The 26330-nt window shown below is 41.2% G+C and overlaps 1 protein-coding gene across 1 annotated transcript in view; it reads right to left on the bottom strand.

The window, feature by feature from the left end:
• Dusp16 (dual specificity phosphatase 16) overlaps nt 1–26330 on the bottom strand; it is a 78683-nt gene that overhangs the window by 13181 nt on the left and 39172 nt on the right. Inside the window, exon 4 of the mRNA XM_032905539.1 lies at nt 14382–14545. Within this exon, the coding sequence (XP_032761430.1) occupies nt 14382–14545 (164 nt within the window). The remainder of the gene's footprint in view (nt 1–14381; nt 14546–26330) is intronic.

Below are 26330 nucleotides of genomic sequence, written 5' to 3'. Positions count from 1 at the left end.
CAGAGAGCCGGCCCTGCCCCTCACAGGCTGCAGCCCTCAAGAGTTCTAACCTTGCACCTCCCCTGAGCAGTACAGTAGTAGAGCTGGCCCTGGGGTGGGTGAACAGGTAAGCCAGCCCTGGGAGCACGAGTGAGGAAGAGCGGGGCTCGGTCCCTCTTCTGCCATGAGAAGGCCTGGGTGGTGAGGGGAGGTATGCCTTTTTGTCCCTTCCTTTTCCAACCGAGGCACCTGGAGATCTGACCCTGGAGTCATGAGAGCATATAAGCTATCCCTGCCCCTCACAGGCTGCAGCACTCTAGAGAGTGAGGCCCCGTGCCTCACCTGAGCAGCACAGTGGAGCTGGACCTCAACTTGGCAACAGGGTAGGGCTGTCTCTGGTAGAGGGGGCGTGGGTGAACCAGGCCCAAGGGCGAGAGCATGGGAGAGCTAGCCCTGCCACTTGTCTTCTGTGAAGTAGTATGGGTGCCAGTTGATGCTCCCCCACCTCACCTCTTCACACTCCTCACTACCTGGCAGTTGGGAGAGCTGACTCTCAGAGTCATCAGAGTGTAAGAACTGGTCCTTCCTATGCTGGCTGCAGCACTCAGGAGAGAGGGCCCTGCACCTCACTGAGCAGTACAGTGGAGTTGGACCTCATACAGGTGATGCAGATGAGCTGGCCCTGGAGAGGTGGCTGGGGTGAGGGATGATGCCCTCCCTTTTTCCCCCTCACCACCTGCCTATAGATAGTCGGGAGAACAGGACCTGAGGTAATGGGGCAGGATAGCTGGCCTTGCCTCCCCACTGGTTGTAGTACTTGTGACATCAGACCCTGTACCTTATCTGGGCAGCACAGTGGAGATGGGCCTGATGGCAAAGACAAAGGGAGCCAGCCCTGAGGGTGTGAGAACAGGAGACTGCGCACTACATCAACACACACACACACACACACACACACACACACACACACACACACACACACACACACTGCCTTGACTGGGTAGCACAGTGGAGATGGCTCTGGCTCTGGAGGTGTAGGTGTAGGTAAGCTGGCCCTGAGAGCAGGAGAGCTGACCCTGCTCCCTGTCAGTGGCAGCACTGATGGCCTACTGGGAGCAGTGCTGGAGAGCTTGCCCTGCTGGTGTGGATAAGGAGAGCCGTGCCCTGACCAGTTCAGCTACCATGTAGGCCCAGATCTAGGGCACTGAGTTGGTCCACTCCAAAACCTCTACCATCTGCCAACTGTTAGGATGTGTGAAAGGGCCAGTCCTGCTGACCCAAAGCTGCAGGGCCTCCACAGCACAGGGCAACAGCAGGATAGCCAGGAGTCCTGCTGAGGATCTGATACTGATGGAGTCACAGAAGCCAGAGGTCTTGATCCAGACCAGCGGCTCATTGCAATGAGCATCTTCAAGGAAGAGGTACTGACGGAAGACTCACTGAGGGGCGCACTGCGACTCTATAGCTTTCATGGTGGAATGTTCTTATGCTTCTGGTTTTTGTTGTTTGAGTTTATTTGGGGGGGTATTGCAAAGGCAAAGTGTGGATATTACAAGATGGGGAGATGAACAGGACTGGGGTGCATGATGTGACCCCCACAAAGAATCAACAAAAAGTTTTTAAAAAAGCAAGCTAGATGGCACCCAAGGAATGACATCCAAAGTTGATCTGGCCTCTCCTCGTGTCATGCAACCCACCCACTCCCACATCCCACAAATCTATTTATAAAATCTGTTACCAGTTGCTACAGAAAATTCTTTGAAAAATAAGATGAAACTTGATAAATATAATGAGGCCAAATTTTAAAACAAAAAGGCAAACAAAATACTAACATCATACAAAATGAAAATGTAAATTGACTGCTTGATAAGTTCCATAGTGCTTTCTGTATCTAGATTTGTAGTCACTATATCAATGGACAATGCCAGTTAAAGAGGGAAATCATTGAGGACAGAGACAAGCCTGAAATGTGACTTTTAGCTTAAAATTATTATTAAATAATTTATATATAACATGAAAGTAGGATGACAGCTATCTGAGAAAAGGGAGAACTATGCGGGACAGACGATGAAAATGGTTTGGCCAAAGTACCTATGTTTGAATGAAATGTCTTCATAAGACCTCCCATGACAAGGTGAAAGAATTCCAAGTCAGCCTGGGCAGAAAGACCAATATACATCAATTCACTAATTTCTAATGCATGCTTTTTCTCCACAGCTAAGTAGTTTTGGGGGAACCACACCTTTTTTTTTTTTTTTTTTTTTGAAATCCTTGTCAGTATTTTTTTTTTCTTTATTAACTTGAGTACTTCTTATTTACATTTCGATTGTTATTCCCTTTCCCGATTTCCGGGCCAACATCCCCCTAACCCCTCCCCTCCCCTTCTATATAGGTGTTCCCCCCATCACGTTCACTGGGGTTCAGTCTTGGCAGACCAAGGACTTCCTCTTCCACTGGTGCTCTTACTAGGATATTCATTGCTACCTATGAGGTTGGAGCCCAGGGTCAGCCCCTGTATAGTCTTTGGGTAGTGGCTTAGTCCCTGGAAGCTCTGGTTGGTTGGCATTGTTGTTCATATGGGGTCTTGAGCCCCTTCAAGCTCTTCCAGTCCTTTCTCTGATTCCTTCATCGGGGGTCCTGTTCTCAGTTCAGTGGTTTGCTGCTGGCATTCGCCTCTGTATTTGCTGTATTCTGGGTGTGTCTCTCAGGAGAGATCTACATCCGGCTCCTGTCGGCCTGCACTTCTTTGCTTCATCCATCTTGTCTAATTGGGTAGCTGTATATGTATGGGCCACATGTGGGGCAGGCTCTGAATGGGTGTTCCTTCTGCCTCTGTTTTAATCTTTGCCTCCTTATTCCCTGCCAAGGGTATTCTTGGGGGGAACCACACCTAAATGCAACAATCTATTTTTACTTTTTAATAAAAAGTAAGATCTCCCAAAAATCTGGAGATATATATATATATATATATATATATATATATATATATATATATATATATATATAAGAATGCTTGTCTAGCATGTGTGAGGCTCTGGGTCTTATTTCTGTTACCTAAATAAATAAATAATAGATAGGTAGGTAGATAGAGAGAGAGAGATGGATAGAGATAGATAGATACATAGGCAGACAGACAGATGTGTTTTAAGAAGGAAAACAGAAAAGCAGTATCAGCACAGATGCCTTCTCCTTCACAACCGCCTCCCAAATATTTTACATCCGCCTCATTCTCACCTAATTTATTAGAATCTTTCCAAAACTTTTAGCTTAGGTCATACAAAAACAAGTGTCTTCCCTCATTTTTATTTCATCAGCACATTACTATTTTAATTACTGTACATAATTACAATAACAAGCACACTGGCCCAAACAGGTGTAGGGCAAACAGCTGACTCTGGTGACTCAAATGCTGGTGTCAGTGAGCTGCAGCAACAGCTCACAGTGTGGAAAGGACTTGACAATGACCTCTGTTCTACAAGTTCTAGGGGCTCAATACAGCTCTATTGGCTGTTCTCTTGATCGATATTTCCTTAATATTTTGATGAATGTGCATTTAATTGGCTGAATGTGCATATTAATTTAATTTTTTATTTTTATGTGTACAACATGCATACAAATACCCATGGAGGTCAGAAGAGGACATCAGAAGCCCTGGAACTATGGTTAGAGGCCATTGTGAGTCGCCCACGTAGGTACTGGAAACTGGACCTATGTCCTCAGCAAGGACGTACGTGCTAACTGCTGACCCATCTCCCAGTCCCTAGGCACTGTGATTGTTTGATGGTATAACTTAGAGGTACATTTGGGAGGAATAGGTATCGAGCAGGATGACTGTTCTTCCTCATAAATGATGCGGATACCTATTATAAATTAGAGATGTTTATATAATTCTCATCTTATTTTCCCACATTGTATAAAATATACAACTAAATAATCTGTTCTGTAATTAAGTAGCATAATCTTTAAACTTCTAGCGAGTCGTTATTTTATGCTGTTAAATATTTATCCTGAACTCTGAAGTGCTGCTACTCTGTGCCCTTCCAATGATAAGATAAACTCCTGGGCGCCAACATCCTGCTGACATCATGGTGCCTGAGTTCTCTGAGCTCCCTTCACTTTGAGCCCCCTTCACTTTGCGCTCCCTTCACTTTGAGCCCCCTTCACTTTGCGCTCCCTTCACTGCTCACGCATGAGCTCCAGCCCCCACCTGACAGGCAGGAAGCTTGCATAGCTGCATGGCTTGCGACACATTCTTGGACCTCTTACTCTTTCCTGGTCTCTCATTTCACTGCATCCAGAGCCCTTCTGCCCTTCACTCTGATTATCCTCCCCACTTTCCCTGTTCTTTATTCCATGATGTCTGTCTGCCTTCCTGGTCCAACTTAAACTCCATGGGCAATTGCTACAGCCCTCCCTCCTTCTGTCCTCAGTTCATTTGCCCCTTTATCACTTCACGTCATGCTTGTCAGTGCTAACTGCTACCTGGAATTAATCCCCCACTGAATCTGCATGTATGCTCATGCTGCTGAACATGGCTATGGAGAGAACTTCAGCAATGCTACCTGCTTTCACTTTCGACTCAGGCTCCTCAGCAAACATGGTATTTCCCGAGCCGTGTGCTTTCTCCTCTCTTGCATGTGCCATTCTACCCATTTCCCTTCCCCTCAAAACTCCCACTATATTCCTGCTCATCCTCATTCTTAAGATGGTGGAAAACCTCATTTTCCTGCTACATTGGAAAATTAGGTCCATTACAGCTAATTTTCATCCTTTCATCCCCCACATGCAGCTTCTATGAACATGCACGTCTGTATATTCTGTTTTCCCAGATGTTGTTATAGATGAACAGTCAGTGTCTGTAAGACCTGTCTCTACACTTGCTGAGTAAATTCAGTCTCGTCTTACTCAAGGATGTTTCTAGCAATTGTGGACTTTCTCCTACATCAATTTTCTACTGTTAGGTTATTTCCTCTAGTAATAATCAAACAAGTAGTTTTCCTATCTTAAAAATACCAGAGATACACATGCTCCATTCAGCATGTTCATAGAGGACTCATATGTAATAGCCAGAAGCTAGAAATATCCCAGATGCCCCACAATGGAAGAATGGATACAGAAAATGTGGTTCATCTACACAATGGAATACTATTCCACTATTAAAAACAAGGACATCATGAGTTTCACAGGCAAATGGATGGAATTAAAAAATATCATCCTGAGTGAGGTAACTCAGACTCAAAAGGACATACATGGTATGTACTCACTGATAAGTGAATATTAGCCCAAAAGTACAGAATACACATGATACAAGCCACAGACTGTATGAAGTTTGACAAGAAGGAAGGCCCAAGTAAGGGTGTTTCAATCCCACTTAGAAGGGAAAACAAAATAATCACAGGAGGCAGAGGGGAGGAATTTGGGTGGGAGAGGGGAGGGGAAGGGGAAAAGGGGAACAGGATCAGGTATGGGGAAAGGGGACAGGAGAGAAGCCCAGAGGGCCAGCAGAATGGATGGAAATATGCAACCTCGGGAGTGGGAGGTGGGGGACCTTCTAGAAAGTACCAGAGATCTGGGAGGTGAGAGACTCTCAGGACTCAAAGGGAGGGACCTTAGATTAAGTCTCCAACAGTGAGGAGAGGGAATTTGAAGAGTCTACTTCCAGTAGATAGACAGGACCTCAAGATTTCTGACCCAGAAGTATTCCTGGATCCTGTCTAAAAGAACTGCAGGGACAAAAAATGGAGAAGAGACTGAGAGAAAAGCAATCCAACCAGGGATCCATCTCATGGGGGCGGGGGGGTGGCGGCAGGCACCAAGGCCTGACACTGTTACTGATGCTATGATGTGCTTACAGACAGGAGCCTAGAATGGCTATCTTCTGAGAGTCCTTACAAGCAGCTGGCTGAGACACAGATACTCACACCCAATCACTGGACTGAAGTTGGGAACCCCTATGGTTGAATTAGGGAAAGGCTGGAAGAAGCTGAGGAGGAGGGCGACTCCATAGGAAGACAGGAAGTCTCAACTAACCCAGGACCCCTGAGAGCTCCCAGACACTGAACCACCAACCAGGCAATACACTAGCTGGTCCAAGGCCCCTGACACATACAGAGCAGAGGACTGCCTGGTCTGGCCTGGTTATCCTCTCAGGGACAGGGGTGAGCAATGGGGCTGAGGAACTGTGGGATTGGGGATTAGGGAGGACAACAGATGGACTATAGATAAATTTTAAAATATCACTTTGCTTTAACTTCCTCTTTTCAACAAAATTCCTTGGAAGTTGCTCACGCTAGCACCTCCATTCCTTTCTGCCTGTTATTCCCTGAACTCAGTTATCCCACAGGCACTCCCATCCCTCTACCAAGAGGCAGATCATAAATTACCCTTGATCTCCATGTTGTCGTATCCAAAGGCCAACTCTAAGCGTTCATCTTTCTTGACCTACAGAACCATCTGGCACACTTAATTCACTTGCTTCCTGGACAGTGGTCTCTTATTTCTTTATTCCTAAGAACCTTTTGTTGATACTTCTTAGGTCCCAGACTTCCATGCTAATTGCCCCATGGCTTAATCTACTTATCCATTTAGATTTTCTTTTTTTTTTTTTAACTTTGTAATTATATTCCATTTAGATTTTCTTAATGATCTTATTTTTACGATACTAAATATTGTTCACATGATAATGACTCTCAAATTTGTACCTCTTCTTTCAAGGACCTCATCCTCAATTCAAAGCCCCACCTGACTACTCAGAATGTCTACCTCAAGTTTAGCAGGCAGTGCACACTTGGTGTGTCAGTCACTGACACCTCCTGCACGTGCCAGCTGCATCTCCTTTCTCCCTAACAACACACACACACACACACACACACACACACACACCTGTCATCTAATAATCTCCATGAGCACTTATCATCATAATAAATAGGGAGTAAATGATGGATTTATTTATGGTCTCTTCTCTTTCACAGATGTATCCCAGTGCTGAGAATACTGTCTAGCAAACAGTAGCACTTAAGTAGTTCATAAATTATTATCCCTAAAATGACTAAAATCACAACCCTGTAGCTACTTCAGTAGTATCTTTTGATGACTAATCTCTGCAGATGTTTCTTAAACTCTTTCAGTTGAGAAGCGATAATAAAATGTCATTACCTTATGGTATAGTCATTTTATACCTTATAAAAGACTATTTTACCTGAGTCTTCCAGATTTATTTTAAAAATGATTTATAAGTAAATTAATAGCATGGTGGAAAACATTTTATCAGCTTGATAAGGTAATTTTAAGGACAAGGTAAATGCCTGCATCAAGTTGCAACTGTTTACAAATAAAAGTTATAAGTATTTGAAAAATAATCATGTAGGGCTTATGCATCCAGGTGCGGCTCTAAAGCATGCCGTGGGGCATAGAGAGCAGGCCCCTGACCAGGACAGGAGCGGTCTGTAAGCACTTAGTTGCACAAATATCAGTAACACGAGGAGGAGTCTGATCCATATGGCAGAGCAAAACAATCAGAGCAGCCCTGGCGTGAAGCCAAAGAACCCAAAATGAGAACTGCAATCGTCACCTGAAGCTTAGACAGACACACAACCATCCTGTAGAATCCAGGAGACTGACTCACACTTTCAAAGATACAAACATTACTGGATGTTCAGTCTCATTATAAAAAAATAGCACAGCTTTGAGCATCTCCTTTTATCCTCATTAAGTCATCTCCGGACAATACCAAATACAACAGAAACACTGTGTAAGCAGCTGCAGTACTATACTGCTTCAAGAGGAAGGGCAGAAGTTTGTGCAGACTCAGTACACCTATAATTTTTTGCATATTTTTAACTCCAAGTTGGCTAAATCCATGAATGCTGAACCCAAGGAGCACAGCCTAGCACATTACAGCATTACAGTTCACTCCCTCATTGTCCTGGGTGGCTTCCCTGTACTCCCCCAGCTTTAATTTCTTCCTGTTAATTAAGGCTGATGATAAGGATGTCATAATGTAAGCAACAGTATGAGAAGATACAGTATGTAATATATAATGGATCACTAAGTATATTATTTAACTTTATCTTATTTTTAAAACAGATTGTAGCTGGGCACAGTGGCACAGGCCTGTATCCCAGCACCTGGGAAGCTAAAGCAAGATCGCAAGTTCAAGGTCTGCCAGCCTGGGCTCCACAGTGATACTCCTTCTACTCTTTCTTACAGATATATGATGCATACATTCAAACATACATACATACATACATACATACATACATACATACAAGTGCTTGTAAAAAAAATAAAAAACCTCAAAAGGCCTGTACTGTAAATTTCCCATTTATTTAAACTGTACTTCCTCTTAATTGGCATTAAACTGGGAAGATTAAACTTAATAAAGCAGGCCAAAAATTAAGAAAGGGTCTCCTGTAATGTGAAAAACATGAACAATGGGTTCTGATTCTAATATATAATTAAAGATGTTCAAACATAATATTTATAGCCAGGTGTGGTGGTGCATGTCTTTGCTCAGACTTGGTAAACAGAAGTAGGTGGATCTCTGTGAGTTCATGAACAGCCTGGTCTACACAGTAAGTTCCAGGACAGCCAAGATTGCAAAGCAAGACCCCATCTCAAAAGAAAACAAAATTAGTAATATTTATGAGTCAAAAGTGAACATTCAGTTCTGATATTGTAATGTTTATGTATGTGTGCAAGGCATCGATACGTGTTTTAAATAATGAGAAACGTCTACTGCCATTCCTTACGCTCCCTTTTCTCCCAGGGTACGTCACACTACACCAGTGCTTCCCACCCATGGCAATCAATCCATCAGGAGGCTCTTCTGGATGTGGGCCGTGGACCTACACCGTCAGTGGTAGAACATCCTTGTGCCAGCTTTCACAATCCATCTTCCTGCCGGCTCCACCCACAGCAGAATTTTCATTAGCTTTTTTATATATCTCCCATGTTGGCCTGGAATGCTCTCTGTAGCCCAGACTTGGTCTTGATTCTCAACTCCCCTGCCTCAGCCTCTGAAGTTGGGAGCTACAGGCATGCACTTGCTCATGTGGTGCTTCACTCACTTTTTTTTTTTTCATTTAAAAGTTTGTCTTCTAGACTATGAAGTGAGCTCCTTCTACAGTTAAGACTAAATTTCAAGTATAGAGTCTATAATCTAGTCATAAGATCATGGAATACTGATTAAAAGGCGGCCTTACTGCAGTGTGCTATGATGATAACTGTGCGCTCCCATCCCATAAGATGGGATAGGTCGGGGTTGGGGATTTAGCTCAGTGGTAGAGCGCTTGCCTAGGAAGCGCAAGGCCCTGGGTTCGGTCCCCAGCTCTGAAAAAAAGAACCAAAAAAGAAAAAAGAAAAAAAAAAAAAAGATGGGATAGGTCATTTCATCTCAACATCACATGAATCAGGAGTTCACAGGTTTCAGGGGAAGGAAACAAGATTTAGTAATTTGATTAAAGGGATAGAGTAGACAGAGAGCTGGTACACAAAACTACTTCTTCCCAGAGCTGTCTCTCAGCCATCATTGGTGCAGCTTCAGTATTGGGAACCATGCTGTGAGTTACCTTGTCATGTGAATTATTGTTTAACAAATAAGTCTTTCTTACCTAGACAACTAATAGCTCGGCGTATAGCATTATACACATGATAAAGGCAATATTTTTAATGATACTTTTTGGTGATCTTTTGATCTTTCTATATCATATATTTCTCTGGAACTCCCAAATCAGCACTTGACAATGCTGTATGTAGGCTATTACCCAACACCTATACAAAATAAGTAAATAAGCACTAGTTCTACCAAAAGCAATATATGATAGCATGAGAAAAATCCATTTGCAGGAAAAGGCCACAGGTAAGCCACATACAGAATGCTAATGGCACATAGTTTAGTGACAGCTTAAGGGGTTCACTCTAGACACACACAGAGCTTCACACTAAATGTTACTAAAATTAACACTAATTTGTCTCCTGCTTTTTAAATAAAGCTACTAGAATATTTTAAATTATGTATGTGGTTTGTATTATATTTCTACTGAACATCACTGATAAAGAACTAGTTGTAGAAATACCAAGAGGGAAAAAACCCCTCAACTATGATCCAAAGGACTGCTAGGGTACTTCAGTCCTCAGGAACAGCCGGATACAGTGACAGGCGTGGATGTGTTTGCCTTTATGTTGAGTTGTTGAGCTTCACCTGTGGTAACTTCATAGAGAGAAACTCGCCCAAGAACTTCTCTGTGAGGTTCCTGGGGCTTCCTGTTGCTTCCACAGTGGACTTGGACTTCTTCTGGATTGAACTGCCCTTGTTGATTTGTGCATGGTACCTGCTGAGTGGACTGGATTGAAGTTGCTGGTTCGTGTTTGGTGTTTGCTAGTGGACTGGACTGAGAACAACAAAGATTGGAATTGTCCCAAAGAACTATTTCTAAACAGGCCCATATCCTCCTTTCTCTATTGCCCTTTCCTTTCCACTGCCTCTGGAGGGTGATGGGCTAGAAGGGAACCCTTACTAAAGGTAGGTTTTGAAAAAAATCAAAGCCAACAATTCCATTTTCCAGAAAACATATCTCTGCTACTGAAGCCAATGACAAAATCTTGGGTAAATGACAACTTGGGGCAGCCTAGATCCCAACCTTATGTGGGTTAAATACAACACTGTAAAGAACCTACGCTTATTTTTTTTTCTTTTTTTGTCAGTGCCAAGATAAGATCTCACTATACAGCTCAGGCTGGTCTGCAGCTCATGTTGCGATTACAAATGTAAGTCATTATTCTGGCTAAGAGCCAAGTACTTTAAATGTACAGCACACAATTAAAACTTGGGGCCAACCTGATTTGAACAACTTAGCACTGCATTATATTTCATCTGTTATATAGCTATGAGCCTCCTAAGAGAATGCCTAGACTTTTAACACATTTGGTGGCACATTATTATGTGTGTGAATATGCATGGTCACGTGTGTGTGCGCGCGCACGTGTGTGTGTGTGTGTGTGTGTGTGTGTGTGTGTGTGTAGCATTTATTTATTTTGGGTATATGTTTGCACACCACAGAGTGCATATACTGGCTAGAGGACAACCTATAGGAGTCAATTTTCTCTTCTCCTCACGTGGTCTCTGGGTATCAAACTCAGACTGGTAGGGTTGATAGTACGTGCCTTTATCTACTGAGCCATCTCCCTGGACTAGCCCTTTATTTATTTTTTTTAATATTAAAAACATTGTATCTATGCTAGACAGTTTTATATCAACTTGACACAAGCTAAAGTCATCTGAAAGGAGGAACCTCAGAAGAAAATGCTTCCATAAGATCTGGCTGAATGCAAGCCTACAGGACATTTTCTCAATTGGTGGTTGATGGTGGAGGGCCCAGCTTACTGTGGGTGGTGCCATCCCTGGGCTGGTGATCCTGGGTTCTACAAGAAAGCAGGTTGAGCAACACCCCTCCATGGCCTCTCCATCAGCTCCTACCTCCAGGTTCCTGCCCTGCTTGAGTCCCTTCCCTACTTCCTCCAATGATGAACAGTGATATGGAAGAATAAGCCAAATAAATCCTTTCCTCCTCAACTTGGGTCGTGGTGTTTCATCTTAACAATAGTAACCCTAACTAAAGATAATAGCAGTCTAGAATTTTCAAATAACTTCAGCTTCTAAATTCTTTCTACAGGAATAGAAAGGAGCATATCATTATGGAAGATGATTAAAATGTTACCTTCAGAGATCTTCAAGAAAAATAAACATATATTATTGCTTCTGGAATGTTTAAATCCAGAATTTGAACAGGAAGATGATTTAGTTTATGATGCTTGTGAGACAGTAAATCTGTTCCATGTATCTGTAATCCCAGCCTTCTGAAGGTAGTGACAAGAGGATCAGAAGTTCGAAGTCACCCTCCGCTGAATAAAATCAGAGTAGCCTGGGCTCATAAACCCTGTTAAGAAAAACAAAACTCAAAAGGAAGCCAGGTGTGGTGATGCACGCCTTTGATCCCAGCACTGAGGAAGCAGAGGCAGGTGGATCTCCAGTTTAAGGCCAGCCTGTTCTACGTAAGTTCCAGGACAGCTGGGCTGTTACATTGAGAAACCGTGTCTCAAAAAACAAGCAAGCAAGCAAACAACACAGGGAACAACATCAAAACATGTAAAAACAACCTGGGGTCGTGTGAATTCATTTCATACTTTCAGAATAGAATTTTTCTCTCAGAGCAAAATAAAAGTGGTTAACTAAATCTCTAAAATCCTTGGCTCAAAAGTTCTTGTCAACACAGAGTCTCATCATCATAGACTAATTCCTGCCCAATGTCCCAAGGCTGCTCAGCTGTCCAGTGCCCTTTAGAACTCTCCCTGCTCGGGGCTGGGGACTTAGCTCAGTGGTAGAGCGCTTACCTAGGAAGCGCAAGGCTCAGGGTTCGGTCCCCAGCTCAAAAAAAAAAAGAACCAAAAAAAAAAAAAAAAAAAGAACTCTCCCCACTCACTCCCACCTGTGGTAAAGAGGCTTAGTGACAGTCTTCACAGTGGTTTCAGGCTAAACCTACTGTCCCAGGAACTTCTGTAAGCCCATTCTCCACCCACAAAGACTGTACATGTTCTGCTTACAATACATGTACAAGTCACGGCACGGGGGCACCTGAGAGCTGTGGTCTTCCCTATTCTCACCCCAGGTTCCAGTTTGACTGCTCTTGCCTTATCAGTATTCACCCAGTTGTTAAGTATGAAAGGGAAACAGAAAAATCAATGTATTATTGTCAAAAATAAAAACCAGTACAATAATATGTAACAATTATTTGTGCTGACTAACCTGTTAAGGTTTACCAAGAAAAAACAGAAACCTTAACAAGGGCTTCAATTCTACTTGTGTTTAATCTGGATTAAATTAGCCAAACGTCTCTAGCTTTGCCACCGGGATACATATGACTTTTAGTAGTCACGTGCTCAAAGGCACTGTGACCCCAACAGAGAGGTTCTGCTCATATATATCTAAAGTAGGCAGATCTCACAAAAGCACAAACATATTAATAATACGCTGAGAAGGCAAATCTTACAGAAGCAAGGGGGTGGACGGAAAAACAATAGCAGTGTCTCACCAGTGTCCAAAGACAATATTTATTCCTCCTAGAAAATCTTGTTTTCTAGATGATAAAAAAGCCATTGCACTTTCCAGTGAGCCCAACTGTCCCCATCCTTCAAGAAGAAAAAGCTAAGGAAACTGCTGCCTTCAAAGGAAAGTGGCATTCGCAGATCGCCAAGAGCTGAAGTAAACTGACTAAGGTTAAGAGTTGAAGAAAACAGCTAGAGAGAGGGCTCAGCAGTTACGAGCACTGGCTGCTCTTCTGGAGGATCCAGGATAAATTTCTAGTACCCACATGGTGGCTGACAATCACCTGTAATTCCAGTTCCAACGGGATCTGTCACCTTCTACACTCCCATGGCACACACATGCATACATGTATGCCAGGCATGGTGCATTATAAATTAACTAAATAAACAAAATTAAAACAAACAAAATGAAAAATTGTTTAGCTGGGCATGGGAGCAAACGCCTTTAGTCCCAGCACTCAAAGCAGACAGGAGGATCTTTGAGTTCAAGAATAGTCAGAGCTCCACAGGGAAATCCTGTACTCAAAAACCAAAACAAAGAGTTGAAAAGTCCAGTTGCGTTTTCAATTAGTGACATTGTAAATTAAGCGATTTTAGAGAAAAGTCGCTTTTCCAAGTAGGAAGAGCACTTTTCTTTTTCAGCCTTCCTGCTGAAGCGCACTAAGCTGTAAAACCAGAGTAAAGTCTATTTTGCCACATTATGCACTCGTGCCTCCATCCAATATGTGTTTCTCTAACAGCGCACGCCTGGTCGGGGCTGTCCACAGCTTTTCAGCAAGAATAAATGTCCCTCTCTCCTCAAATGGTCCCAGCCGCTTGAGACACAGTGGAACTGACAGAGCACGCATCTAAGTCTGTCATTAACATCCGTGGCCATCTTCCCCTTCCCTCCTGCTAGCTGTCATCGTGAGGACGTTCCTCAATCCAACGCCCGAACTCAATCCTTTCTAGTGTGATTTAAAAAAAAAAATCAATTCATTGTAAATGTAGGACACCCAATTACAGTAGTAGAACATTAGTAGTCCAAGAAGACAAGGCTAATGGTATGAAAAACAAAACAAAATAACCCATGGTATTTCGAGTGTCTTAGAACTATGAGGTAAACAAGCAACAGCAATTTGGGTGTCAATAAATGGCAATAAATAATCAAAGCAATATGTAAAGATGACACAGCACGGAACTAGAAGTCACACTGACAACGTCCCCTTCTGAGGTCACAGAGTGCTCCACAGATAACGGACAACTGCTGCGCTTGCAGCTGCTGCTGACAGACACAGAGAAAGGTGTTCTGAGGCACCCACCTTGTTGAGGACATCTCGCTGGCAGCCGAGATAGAGATTGGGAAGAATTCGAGTTGGCCCAGTGTTGGCAACAGGTAGGCAAGGCTGAGATATGCAGGTAGGGACTAGAGTGGATTTTCCTTCACAGAGGCCAGGGAAACAACGAGAGAACTCAGCAAACCCACCTGAGGATAAACATCGGAAGATTACGCCACGGACAAAGTAAGTACACCAGCCCTCGGGGCTACCTGACTAGAACCGTCCAGCAACACTGTCTATGCACACATTTCCTTCTTTAGCTGCTGACGCTAGAACTGAGGGAGAATCCAGCACTGACTTTAGCCTATAAGGCTGGATTATGGATGGATGGGCAAGATTGAGGGCACAGAAAAGAATTCCTGCCTTTCTTTGAAAGCCTCTTAAATCTTCACATACTCTACGATATATGGTCCCCTTTCTCTCTCCATGCAAATGCTATTTATGGGACATTAAGTGGTTTTTTAATAGCAAAGAAGTAAAAAAAATTATTTACAATAGTAAACAAACAGATATTTTAAAAAGTGATAAATCGAATGTTACTTTTTTTACAATAAAAGTAATGTAAATTCTTCTGAGAGTCAACTTTAAGTCTTTCAACCATACAGAAGAGTTTCTGGTAGTGGTGGTGGAATAAGACAAGGTCTTGAGAAATTTTCAAACTTACTTTGTGGCTGAGAGTGACCGTGAACTCCTCTGACCTCAGTCTCCAAAGTGCTGGAATTCAGGTTGTACCACCCTGCCTGATCATTTTTCTTAAGATAGCAAAAACATACCTTATGCTCTATAACCAGTCATTACAATTCTGTAGCAATTAGTCAAGGCTCCAGAATGACCCCTGAGTTCTAGAAATCCTCTTCATTTCTCTAAGCACTACAAAGAGGTGTTGCTGGGTCCTATATCATTCAGAGTACAAGAATTTTTGTGGCAAGAGTCTTGGGTTCAAATTTAGAATTTGGGGTTGGTTTTTTCCCTCAGTTTTTTTCCCTCTTTTTAATTTTTAAAAGTGGGTTGGGGGTATGGAGGTCAGAGGACAACTTGTTAAAACCAGTTCTCTTTTCCTACCGTATGAGCCCTAGGAATGGGACTCAGGTTATCAGGCTTGATAGCAACAGCCATTCCCTACTAAGCCATGTCACTAATGCCAGTCCTGTGGTCCATCCTCTATGTCTAACCACCTGCCCCACGGCCTTCACTAAGTGTCATAATCTTGCCATAATTCACAGTGAAACCCATGTTGTTGCACTCTGAACTCCTGGAGGGGAAAAGCATGACTAAAGCCTTCACAGGACTTTTCAATTTGAATAAATATTCCTTTCTATCCAAATGAAAACACAAGAACCTAACTTTTTTATAAAATCCTGTACTATCCAAACTGCTACCTCTTAATATCTCAACTCAGGAACATTGAAGATTAGAATTATAGAAAATACCTGTTCAACTCACATATAACTCAACTGGACACATATTTTTGTCTGTACTCAGTCCTGAGCCAGAGCAGTGAGTTACAATAGCAGGAAGTTGTAACAACAATTAAGGCACCAGCAAAATGTAAGACAACATTCCTACCTCCAGTCCACGTCTGTGATTACTGTAAAACTGTTCTTACGCATGAGCAGTTGCAATGTCTTAAGCTAAACTGGTGGACAGAGCAGGTGAAGCAGATCTCTGTAGAAATCCCAAACTGTTCTGTATGATGAAAGGCCCTCAAGATCTACACCTGTATGTGCTTTACTCTCATCATTGCATGCACACACACACAAGCCCAGGGACCAAACAGTAGGGAGAGCAAGTTCCTGTATCCGAGTTCACTCCTAGCTCAACATATTCTACATGTCTGATGTGTAGCTACTGAGTTCCCAACTCCTTGTTTTCTCATCTGTAGAACAATGATTCTAAAGGGATTGGATAGCATGCCTACAGTATTCTGTGTGTGGTACACAGCAAAAACTCAAGCAGGTGTCAGTGGCTATTGCTCCATGACAGCAGTCATCCTCTATCCTAGCACCTCTTTAGGATCTCCTAAGATACAAAGTAAAAAGGCAGAGCCTTTCGGCCTCAAAGTCGAAGGTCACATTTCCCAGGGGTGCTACAAAGCACTGTCCTGGAAGAAGCTGACAGAGGGAATTGTCTAAAAAGTAAGAGAAATACTGTCTGTCTCATCTCCCTGAGAGAATCACAGCTTCTATTAACACAGTAAGACTCCAAAAAATGTCATCTCCAAAGAAAGTGGTTTAATTTACTGCAGTCACATAAGCATTTCCAAACTGACTTAACCGTGGAAAGAAATCCCTCTAAAGCTTTAGCTGCTAGTGTCATTCTATACAAGAAAATGCTAGACTGGAACGACTGCACTGTCATCAATTAGACTTCCTGTGCCTACAAGTGTAACCACAGATGATCTTGGACAGGCAGCATGGGCTCCCAGATGTCCACTGTCAGGTGTATAATTTGCACTTCTCTCAGTATTTCCAGTTATAGAATACAGTTGCTGTTAGGTATGACCCTGCAGCTTTGTCTTACAGCAACACAGTGAAGGTCCTCACATTTCTTTGCTTAGTTTATACCAACCAACAGGTACTATTTTATAATTAATTGTATGATTAAAATTTTAACTTCTATATGTTGTCATTTAACCTAAGAATTGTTTCATAGGACATCTGTCATTTAAAACTAACACAACCATGTTCCAGTAAAATATTCTCAAAGAAAGAGAATTTAAAAAAAACCCACCTCTTGAATTACATTTTAAATTTGTAAATAATCATACTGAAAACTAACAACAGAATATACTGAACTAAAATTATGACAAGCAACACCAGGATTACAGGGGTGGCCTACCATCCCTCATTCTACAGGCATCATCTCAATCTTTAAATATGCTGTGAAGTAAAAGTCATTTCTATTCCTATTTATATATAAGAACACAGAGGCTCAGAACTGCATTCTATGATACATAGCAGAGCTAAGGTATGAGTCCACTTCCTAAGAATTCTAACTTCCCTTTCTCAGCAGGGACACCCGGTTATCTATGGTGTCCAAGCCTTATGACTCTGATTTGGTAGTTCTTAGTACGAATGCTACAATGGGTGTAGCTCTTCCCCAAACTGAGGGAAGAGGGAAGAGGGAAGAGGGGTGTGTGTGTGTGTGTGTGTGTGTGTGTGTGTGTGTGTGTGTCCAGAGATAAGAGGCTTAAACACAACTGCTGCTAAAATCTCTTCTGTGGGGGAGATGTAAACAATGTCTCTTCTGTGGGGGAGATATAAACAATGTCTCTTCTGTGGGGGAGAAGTAAACAACGTCTTTTAGGCTCATTTACAGAGTGATGAGTGAGGGATTATGGCCAAGAGCATGGATGACCCAAAAGCAAACACACTGGAAGGTTCATATGATGGTCAACTCCTCCCTCAAACCCCCTTCCCTAATCCTTCTCCAACTATATACTTTAGCCCTTCCTGAGACCAGAAGCCACAAGCAATTAAAGCAGAATTGCATACAACTGGTTGCTAGGGAGGCTTTGTTGCTAAATAAAACGTAAGTTTGTTCAGGTATTTTCAACTAATATTTAGTACAAACACTAAGTCAGACTTTGAAATATTTAATAGATTTCGATGAAATTGGAACTTTCATTTAGTGTTCAATCTGGCCTAAAATGTGCCAAACTGTGCACTTCCAGAAAATATTACATCAGCCAAAGAGCACATTTTCCTGCTCTTTATCTATGACAACATCCACTGGGCTGACATCCGCTGTCACTGACAGTGGTTTCCATTCACTGACCTTTCATTCACTGTTGTATTCTCACTCCAGTTTCATTTCATTAATTAACAACAGATGAGACACTGAAGATCTATCCTGAACCTTTAGAAACTGTCTGTGGTCTCATCAGCAAATGAGTTTCGAAATATCTAAACTATTCCTTTTCCTTTCAAAGATTCTCTTGCAAACAAGATCTACATCAAAAGGAAGGAACACAGACCTCATTTATATAAACTTTGTTCCTCAGAGCTGCCAGTCACCAACTCAAAGCAGAAGCTTCTCTGACCTTGTTACAAAGCTTGCTGTCCCAAGCAGTCCACGTTAGTGTATTACAAAACCTCAAACAGCAGTTCATTACCCCTTTCCTTGTGGAAAGCCGGATTTTAAAAGTTGTCATGGACTTGTCTCGTCGTTAATACTACCAACTTTCTCTCCACCCTAAATTCTATGCTGCTTATCAGCTAAGAATGTAGAAAATGTAAAATGGTAGTAACACTCATACATGTCCTCAGAGCACAGCTGAACTTGAGAATAGCTGTACCCTACTCACTGGGGTTCTAACGTGTTTAACAGGCAGACAGACACAGTCAGAGGCTTCTGGTCTGGAGAGAAATGGAGATGGAAAGAATGACAGACACGCTTCTGTGCTGCTGCTTGTTAATCTTCCACCATCCAACCAAAAGAATGCATGTGTAGAAATAAAAACATATTACTTTGGAAAGAGATCACATTTGCTAGAGCTTCAAAGGTATGCATCATTTATATGTCCCTATATTTTCACTCAGCCAAGCAAAAGCTCTTCCCAAGGGCACCTCCTTCACAACTCCAATCAAAAGTATTATTTTCTGTTTAAAAAAAAAACACTATGAAGTATCAATGCATTATGGCAGGAGAAAATATGCCAAGTAAAATAAAATGCATAAGATTCTACTCAACAATTCTGATTACTTCTTTTTCTTGGTTTATTTGTAATCAGCTGTAAAAGCTATTTTCTAAAAGCCAAATATTTACATAATTAACAAAAGTGACACTTTACTATAGCACAATAACGCTCCATTTTTAATTAATTTTTATTTTATACCTTATACTTGAATAACTTCAGTAGTAACCCTCTCAAAACCATCTGTTCTTTCTTATTTATTTGTTTATTTATTTCTACTCTGCTGCCACATAAAAATTACAAAATAATGTTTTGATGTTATTTCCTATTTATAAAATAAAATCTAAAGCTATTGAGGCAGAAATGCCAGCCTAATATTCAGACTATTGCCCTATCATCATCCCACATGTACCTAACACAGAAAGCTGTGCTCTCTACTTGGATGAATCCCTGTCAAGTCAATCCTTACAATTCACTTCATGTATTCTTCAAAACACAGGCAAGCCCAAGTGATGCCTCTTCTACAACAGTGTATTCCAATTTTATTTTTACTTTGGCCAAGAAAATACATTTTATATCAAAACCTTCTGAACATGTACCTATATTCACTGCTAAAATGCTAATATAATCTTCCTTTGCTGTATTAAATGCTGACAGTCTCTGAACATGGTTTTGATGGTTTAGGAGTTCCGATTGTCAGGCTTGTGTGGCAGGTGCCTTCACCTGCTGGGCTGTCCTGCTGGCATCTCCTTAAGTTGTTCTGTAAAGGTCCCTAGGTGTGGTGACACACATCTGTAACTCCATCGAGGGCAGGCCGAGTGGAGGAGCAGGAGTGTAAGGGCATCTCCTCTACATGGCAAGCTCACAGCCAGCCCTGGCCGCGCGAGACCTGAGGTTTAAAACCACAAAGCACACACACAAACTAAAAGTGAGTTTTACGCAATTCAGAATGATCTGATAACTGTGAGTTTGTCTAGTTGTGTGTGTGTGTGTGTGTGTGTGTACTCACTTCTATATTTCTCAAGCTATGATTCACTGTGAATAACACTCTTTAATCACTTTACCATTTAACATAGTGCCTAGCATATAATTAGAACTCAACAAATGTTTATTGAATCTTTCCTTTTTTACAATGAATAACTGTTGATGGACGCAGTCTTTCATATTTTTAGTATTCAAAACGGATTTCCTGATTCCATTGAAAGACAAAAATTATATTGGCATGGGTGGGGGCACAAAACCTGTTTCCTATTTGTAGATGACAATGTCCCAGAGACTCTTAGCATAGGAGAGAAGGCACAAAGCAAGAAAATAACCTTCCACTACCAAAGGGGAAAAAGGTAGTTCTAGTGAATACCACTTCTTTGATAGGCCAAAAGCAACACTGGACCCTTATACTTCTTTACCCAGGGAACTTTTACAAACACTTAACACATAAATTTTCTCAGACATCCTAAGTGGCCCAGGATTCCTATCTTTGTGGTTCCAGGAATCAAAGCCACATCCCTTAGAAAACCTCTAGGACAGTGGTTACAATCGTACCCCAAGGAGGACGAAGTGGCTGCTGGACGCCCCTCAAGTGATTATCAAAATAAAATACAATTATAAGTCAAGGTAACTCTATGAATCAAGAGAAGTGTTACGTCTTCACTCCAGAGAGAGAATGATTCACTCAAATCTACTAACGAGTACACAGTCAAGACTCAGTCACTATACAAGTCATTGCTAGCACCTTTCTATGTGCAGCTCAAAACTACCTACTTTTAGGCAAGTTCTCAAGACAATCTGTGTATCCTGCTCTTATTAACAGTCTGTAGCTGGGTCCTGTGGAACAGGCCCATTATGTCCAAGTTATTTAGAAGCTGGGACTGGAAGACTGCAGGTTCAAGGCCAGCCTGGGCAATTTAATGAGACTATCTAGGGGGTACAGTTCAGTGACAGAGCACTATGCATTAGGCCTAGGTTTAATATAGTTAGTACAAACAACAATGAAACCTTGTCTTCCTCTTTGACCAACTTTGCAATTTTATAGAAGACTTGGAAAAGCAGCAAGGGAAGAAAGTGATCCCCACTCAATAAGCCAAGCACCAATAAAAACAACTGGAACACGATTTTGTTGGAGGATATTGATCACACTGTGAACCCTGACACTGTGTTCTTACTGAAAAGACCTGTTTCTAATTGTGGTATGGCTCAGCCCTTAGCGTTGTATCTTTAATCCCTCTGGAATACAGACACAATTTTAGTACACACATTTAATCCCAAACAAGGATGTCTAACTGAGGGGCAGACAAGGTGACAATCAGATAAGGATTTGACAGAGATGGGTTGTCCCACCCCACTCCCACCCCTGCAACTCCCACAAGAACAGACAGGAAGGAGAGACTACTTCCTGTAGGAGCAGAGGCGAGAAGAAGGGAGTTGGGACAATGATAGAGAGACAGGATGCAGAGAAAGAACAGGTGAAAACAGAACAAGCCAGAATATGAAAAGGAGCCAGAAGATTAGAACACATTGCAAAAGTTACGAAATCAGACAGAGCAATTCAGCCAGAGGCCAAGAGAGAAGCCAGACTGAATCAGTCAGCTTCCAGAGGAGTTTGAGCCGGAACAGCTGAGCTGAATCAGCCAGCCAGAGTTCAGAAAGAACAAGAAAGAAAAAAAAAAAAAACATGGATGATGAAGAAGATCTAAGTAAACCAAATGAAAAACTGTCGGGTCATCAGGTGAAGGAAAAGTATGATGCAGACTTTTATGTGCTTGATAAATATCCATTGGCCGTAAGACCTTTCTATACCATGCCTGACCCAAGAAATCCTAAACAGTCCAACTCTTATGTTCATGAGAGGAGAAGAAATATTGTCTGGAGCACAAAGAATACATGATCCTCAGTTGCTTACAGAGAGAGCTTTACACCATGGAACTGATCTGGAGAAAATAAAAGCTTACATTGATTCCTTCCACTGTGGAGCCCCTCCTCATGCTGGTGGTGGCATTGGTTGGAAAGGGTGAGGATACTGATTTTAGGATTGCATCATGTGCGTCAGACCTCAGTGTTCCCTCACAACCCCAAACGACTCACGCCTTAAGGCCACACTTTATTCTCTCTAGTAACCTGCTATTGAAGGTTATACCTGAGGTACTTAAGGTATGCAGTAGAATCAATGTCTTACTAAAGTGCCACAATTATTTTTTAAGTAGCTCAGTACAAATTAATTTAAGAACATTTTAGAACTTCCAATATGCTTAAATAGGAAATACTTGAACATTTTAATGAGAAATTTCTATAGTTGAAATTCATAGTTTATCATTATAGGAAATGTTAAGGAAAATTTAAACAGTTTAAGGTTATATAATTTTTTCTTTTCTAATATCATAAATTTTCAATATTTGAGCTTTTAACTCTTGACATTGAGAAAAAGAATAGGAGAAATTACCAAGATTTTAACATCTATAAATCTGGTATGTCTTAAAAGTTACTTTCAGAAATCCTGTGAAGATTCTGAAAACACTGGCTACAGACAGTGACACTGAAGCCTGGTTATCAATTCTGAGGCTGGAATTCAATAAAAACTTAAAGCTAAAAAAAAAAAAAAGAGCCTGTTGTGGCGATGCACACCTTTGATCGCATCACTTGGAAGACTGAGGCAGGCAGACCACTGTGAGTTTGAGGCTGCACTGGTCAGGAAGGACAGACAGTGCTACATACAGAGACCAGTCTCAAAAACAAAACTAAACGAACGAATCATTCCGTGTGCATGTACTATAATGTGGACATAGTGCTAAGCAAAAGGACCAAGACAGAGGCTCTTTCTGGAGATGACAATTTAGTTAGACAAATTTTAGCCAAATAATTATAAGATCAAAACTTTAATTAATTATGGTTGGTAGCTAAAAAACAGCCTGTGGTAACCAACTGTACCTTGTAACCAGGAGGTTTAAAATTACATTAAATGTAGGAGACGCCTAGTAAGTGGCAAGGAGATAGTCTCAGAGGCAGAGAAGAAAAAAGTGTTCTGTGGAGGTCCAGAAACTGTAAGACTGGAGATTCTAAGCAAATGGGATAAAGACTGATAATCTAAAAAGTGAGGGAGAGAAAACGAGAGGGTGAGAGGGAAGGAGGGGGAAGGGATGATATAGAAGGGGGGAGCAGAGCACAGAGGAGAAAGGACAGAGAGAAGGGAGAAGGGAAGAGGCAAAAGAAAGTGGCTTAGCTAAAGTCAGAGAGGCAGACAGAAGTCAGCCACGTTCAGAGTTAGTTAAGGAGTCTATAATTTATCATAAGATTACTGGCACATATTAAACTGAAAAGGGAAACAATCTGGAAATAAAATACATTTAACTTTGGCTTCAACTGTGCATTATGGGCTGGAATGTAACAAGACAGAGGATGTGAGACAAGTTAGAGGCTCCTAGAGCATTCTGAAAGATGGTGTTGGCTAGGCTGAGGGAACGAAGAAAGATCTAGTGGTGACTGAGAGGTGACAGATATTGTAGCCAAACCTCTGATAGCTCACAATGCCCATCACATTGAAATAAACTCATGTTTAAAGAGCATGTATATCAATTTGTCTACATTCCTATTTTTTCTTTTTACAGAAAAAAAGAAAAACCCTCCAGTCTCCTCATTAACCCTCTAAATCTACCTCCACGGCTGTTTGTTGTTTTTAATCAAGTTCTGTAACCCAAGTGGACTCTGATCTCACACTCCTTCCGTGTCAGCCTACTGAATGCTGGAATTACAGGTAGGTGTGTGCCACCACACCCGTTTTATGTGGCATGGAGACTAAATCCAGAGCTTTGTGGACACTAGGCAAGCCCTGTACTACCTGTGCTGGATCTCTAGCTCCTGGCTGTGTATAATATTTGTAGAAGGGCACGGCACATATGTAGAGTGAGAGAACAACTCTGTGGGGTTAGTTCTACCTTCATGAGGGTTCTCAAGATTGAATTCAAGTCACCGTTTTCTTATGTGCACAGTAGGAGCTTTTCCTCACTGAGCTATCCTGTTGCACTTCTCCCCCACTGAATTCAAAGGAACCTCCACACTCAAACATTACTGTTTTCAAGGTTCTACTACAATTCCATTGCTGTAAATAATCTTCCCCTATTTCTACAGACTACACATTATTATACATCACAAAGCACATGACCACGTGCTTTCCTTTGTTTCATTCTGTTTAGACATGTTTCCCAAATTAACTAGGAGACTCTCAAGGGCAGGGACAAGCCTTTGCTCTCCCAGTCGCCCCTTCCCTAGAGCCCAATCTACAACACGACCATAAATATGCCCATCAGATTCTGAAGGCCCACGATAAAAAAGCCAAATATGCCTAGACCTGGCCTCTCTCCAGAGGACAATGACGCAAGTAGTACAAGACAAGACTGATGTCACTGCTGTCTTCTAGGTAACTGTATTTGGCTTGTGCAAATATCAAGAATGAGGAAAACAAGTAAGTACTTTAGATGGCTCTACAGTCCATTTTATCAAAAGACAGAGTCTCAGGCATAATGTCTTAGTCACTGGTAACAACTGCATGAAAGACAATATAATTTAAACATTTCATGCAAACTAAGACCCAAAGAATATCAGGAAAATACATGGCAAGAAGTCACAAAACTGATTCCTTTTCTTCTAGTTTTCTTGGAGTATAACTTGCAAGTAAAACTTTAATAAGTTTATAACCATGTGATATAAATTTTGAAATGTTATTATACTTATATTTTTAGTGGATATAGTAATAACAACCCATTATATTCTCTTAGCAGGTTTCAAGTATACAATGTGTTATTAACTATACTTCTTACCACATTGTTACCTCTAGAAACCTACTCAACTAATAACTCAAAAGGTCTGCCTGTATCCTCCAATCAACACCAGCCCCATCACTCCTACCACCCTTTCTGGGTTTATGACACAGTCATTATAGTCCAGGATAGATCCCCCTAAACTCCTGATGCGTCTGCTTCTACTTCCCAAGTGGTGTGACTACAAGCACACACCACATCTGGTTTCAATTCTCTATTTCAATGACTTTTTAGACTAAATATGTAAGTGGATCTGATGTAGAATTTATCCTTCTGTACCTGGCTAATTTCACTCAGCATAATGGTTTCCTGGTTCATGTTGTAAAAAACAACAGTATGATTTTTTTTCAATCCTGAGATTAACTCCAGAACCTTATCTATGTTATGTTAGACCAATGTTCTACCACTGAGCTGTAACCCTCAGCTCTTTTTTTTAAAGGGGAAATAATTCCATTGTATATGTAAATGTAAATACCTATTTTCAGTAACTCTGGGTCACTTTCAGTTTGGGAGACTTTTTTTTTTTTTTGAGATTTTTGTTGTTGTTGTTTGTTTGTTTTTGACAAGTAGCAACCAATTCTGAATAACTGGAGTGCTTTTACTGAAATATTTTATTTTAATCTCTTATCAGATGCTACATGTTTTGGTATGAAATGATTGGAAATGTTCTTTCATTTTCAAAGGGGAAGAAACATCAAAACTATATAATAGAATTGATAATAACAGCACTGACAGAAAATCTGTAACCAGAAAAAATGCATTCTATTATGATTTCCTTGGGAAGCACAGTAATTCCATTAAATAGAAACTTAACATTTATTAAGTTATTAAATCACTCTAGACTCCTGTTTAAAATACTTAGAGTCTCAATATACATTTGTTCACTTCAATCTATACTAGGTAATACCTCAGCAAAAAAGTATTTTTCCTTCAATCACAGCAAACAGTAATTTAAGATCTTAGCTGTGTTCAGAGACTTAATGTTTATTAAAAACTCTTAGCAATGAACTAAGACTATCTCCCACAAAATACTTAATAATGTTTTTCTCTTATAATTATTCTAATCTACTGTTTCGCATAGGATGAAGTAGTTACACATTTATTTGATGAGCCCCTCTGGCTAAAATAATTTAATGATTTGAATTTTTATGAATAATAATTTTTATACATTGCTTCATTCCATAAAGTATGAAGATCATGATTCTAAAATCTGTAAGAGGCTGACAAAGAGTTACTAGAGAAGGTCTTTAAGAATAGGCACCCCAGAAGAGATGGCTCAGTGGTTAAAAGCACTGGCTGCTCTTTCAGAGGACTCTGATTCAATTCCCAGCACCTACATGGCAGATGTGGTTTGAATTTAAAAAGGCTCCCATAGGCCCATAGGGAGTAACATTATTAGGAGGTGTGGCCTTTTGGAGTAGACGTGGCTTAGTTGGAGAAAGTAGGTTAAAGAACAGAAAAAATGAACAAAATGAACAGGCATGATGA

The sequence above is a fragment of the Rattus rattus genome, chromosome 6, assembly GCF_011064425.1.
Source record: "Rattus rattus isolate New Zealand chromosome 6, Rrattus_CSIRO_v1, whole genome shotgun sequence".
Lineage (NCBI taxonomy): Eukaryota > Metazoa > Chordata > Mammalia > Rodentia > Muridae > Rattus > Rattus rattus.
Note: the sequence above shows the minus strand (reverse complement) of the source record. Positions and strands in the feature narration are given on the sequence as shown.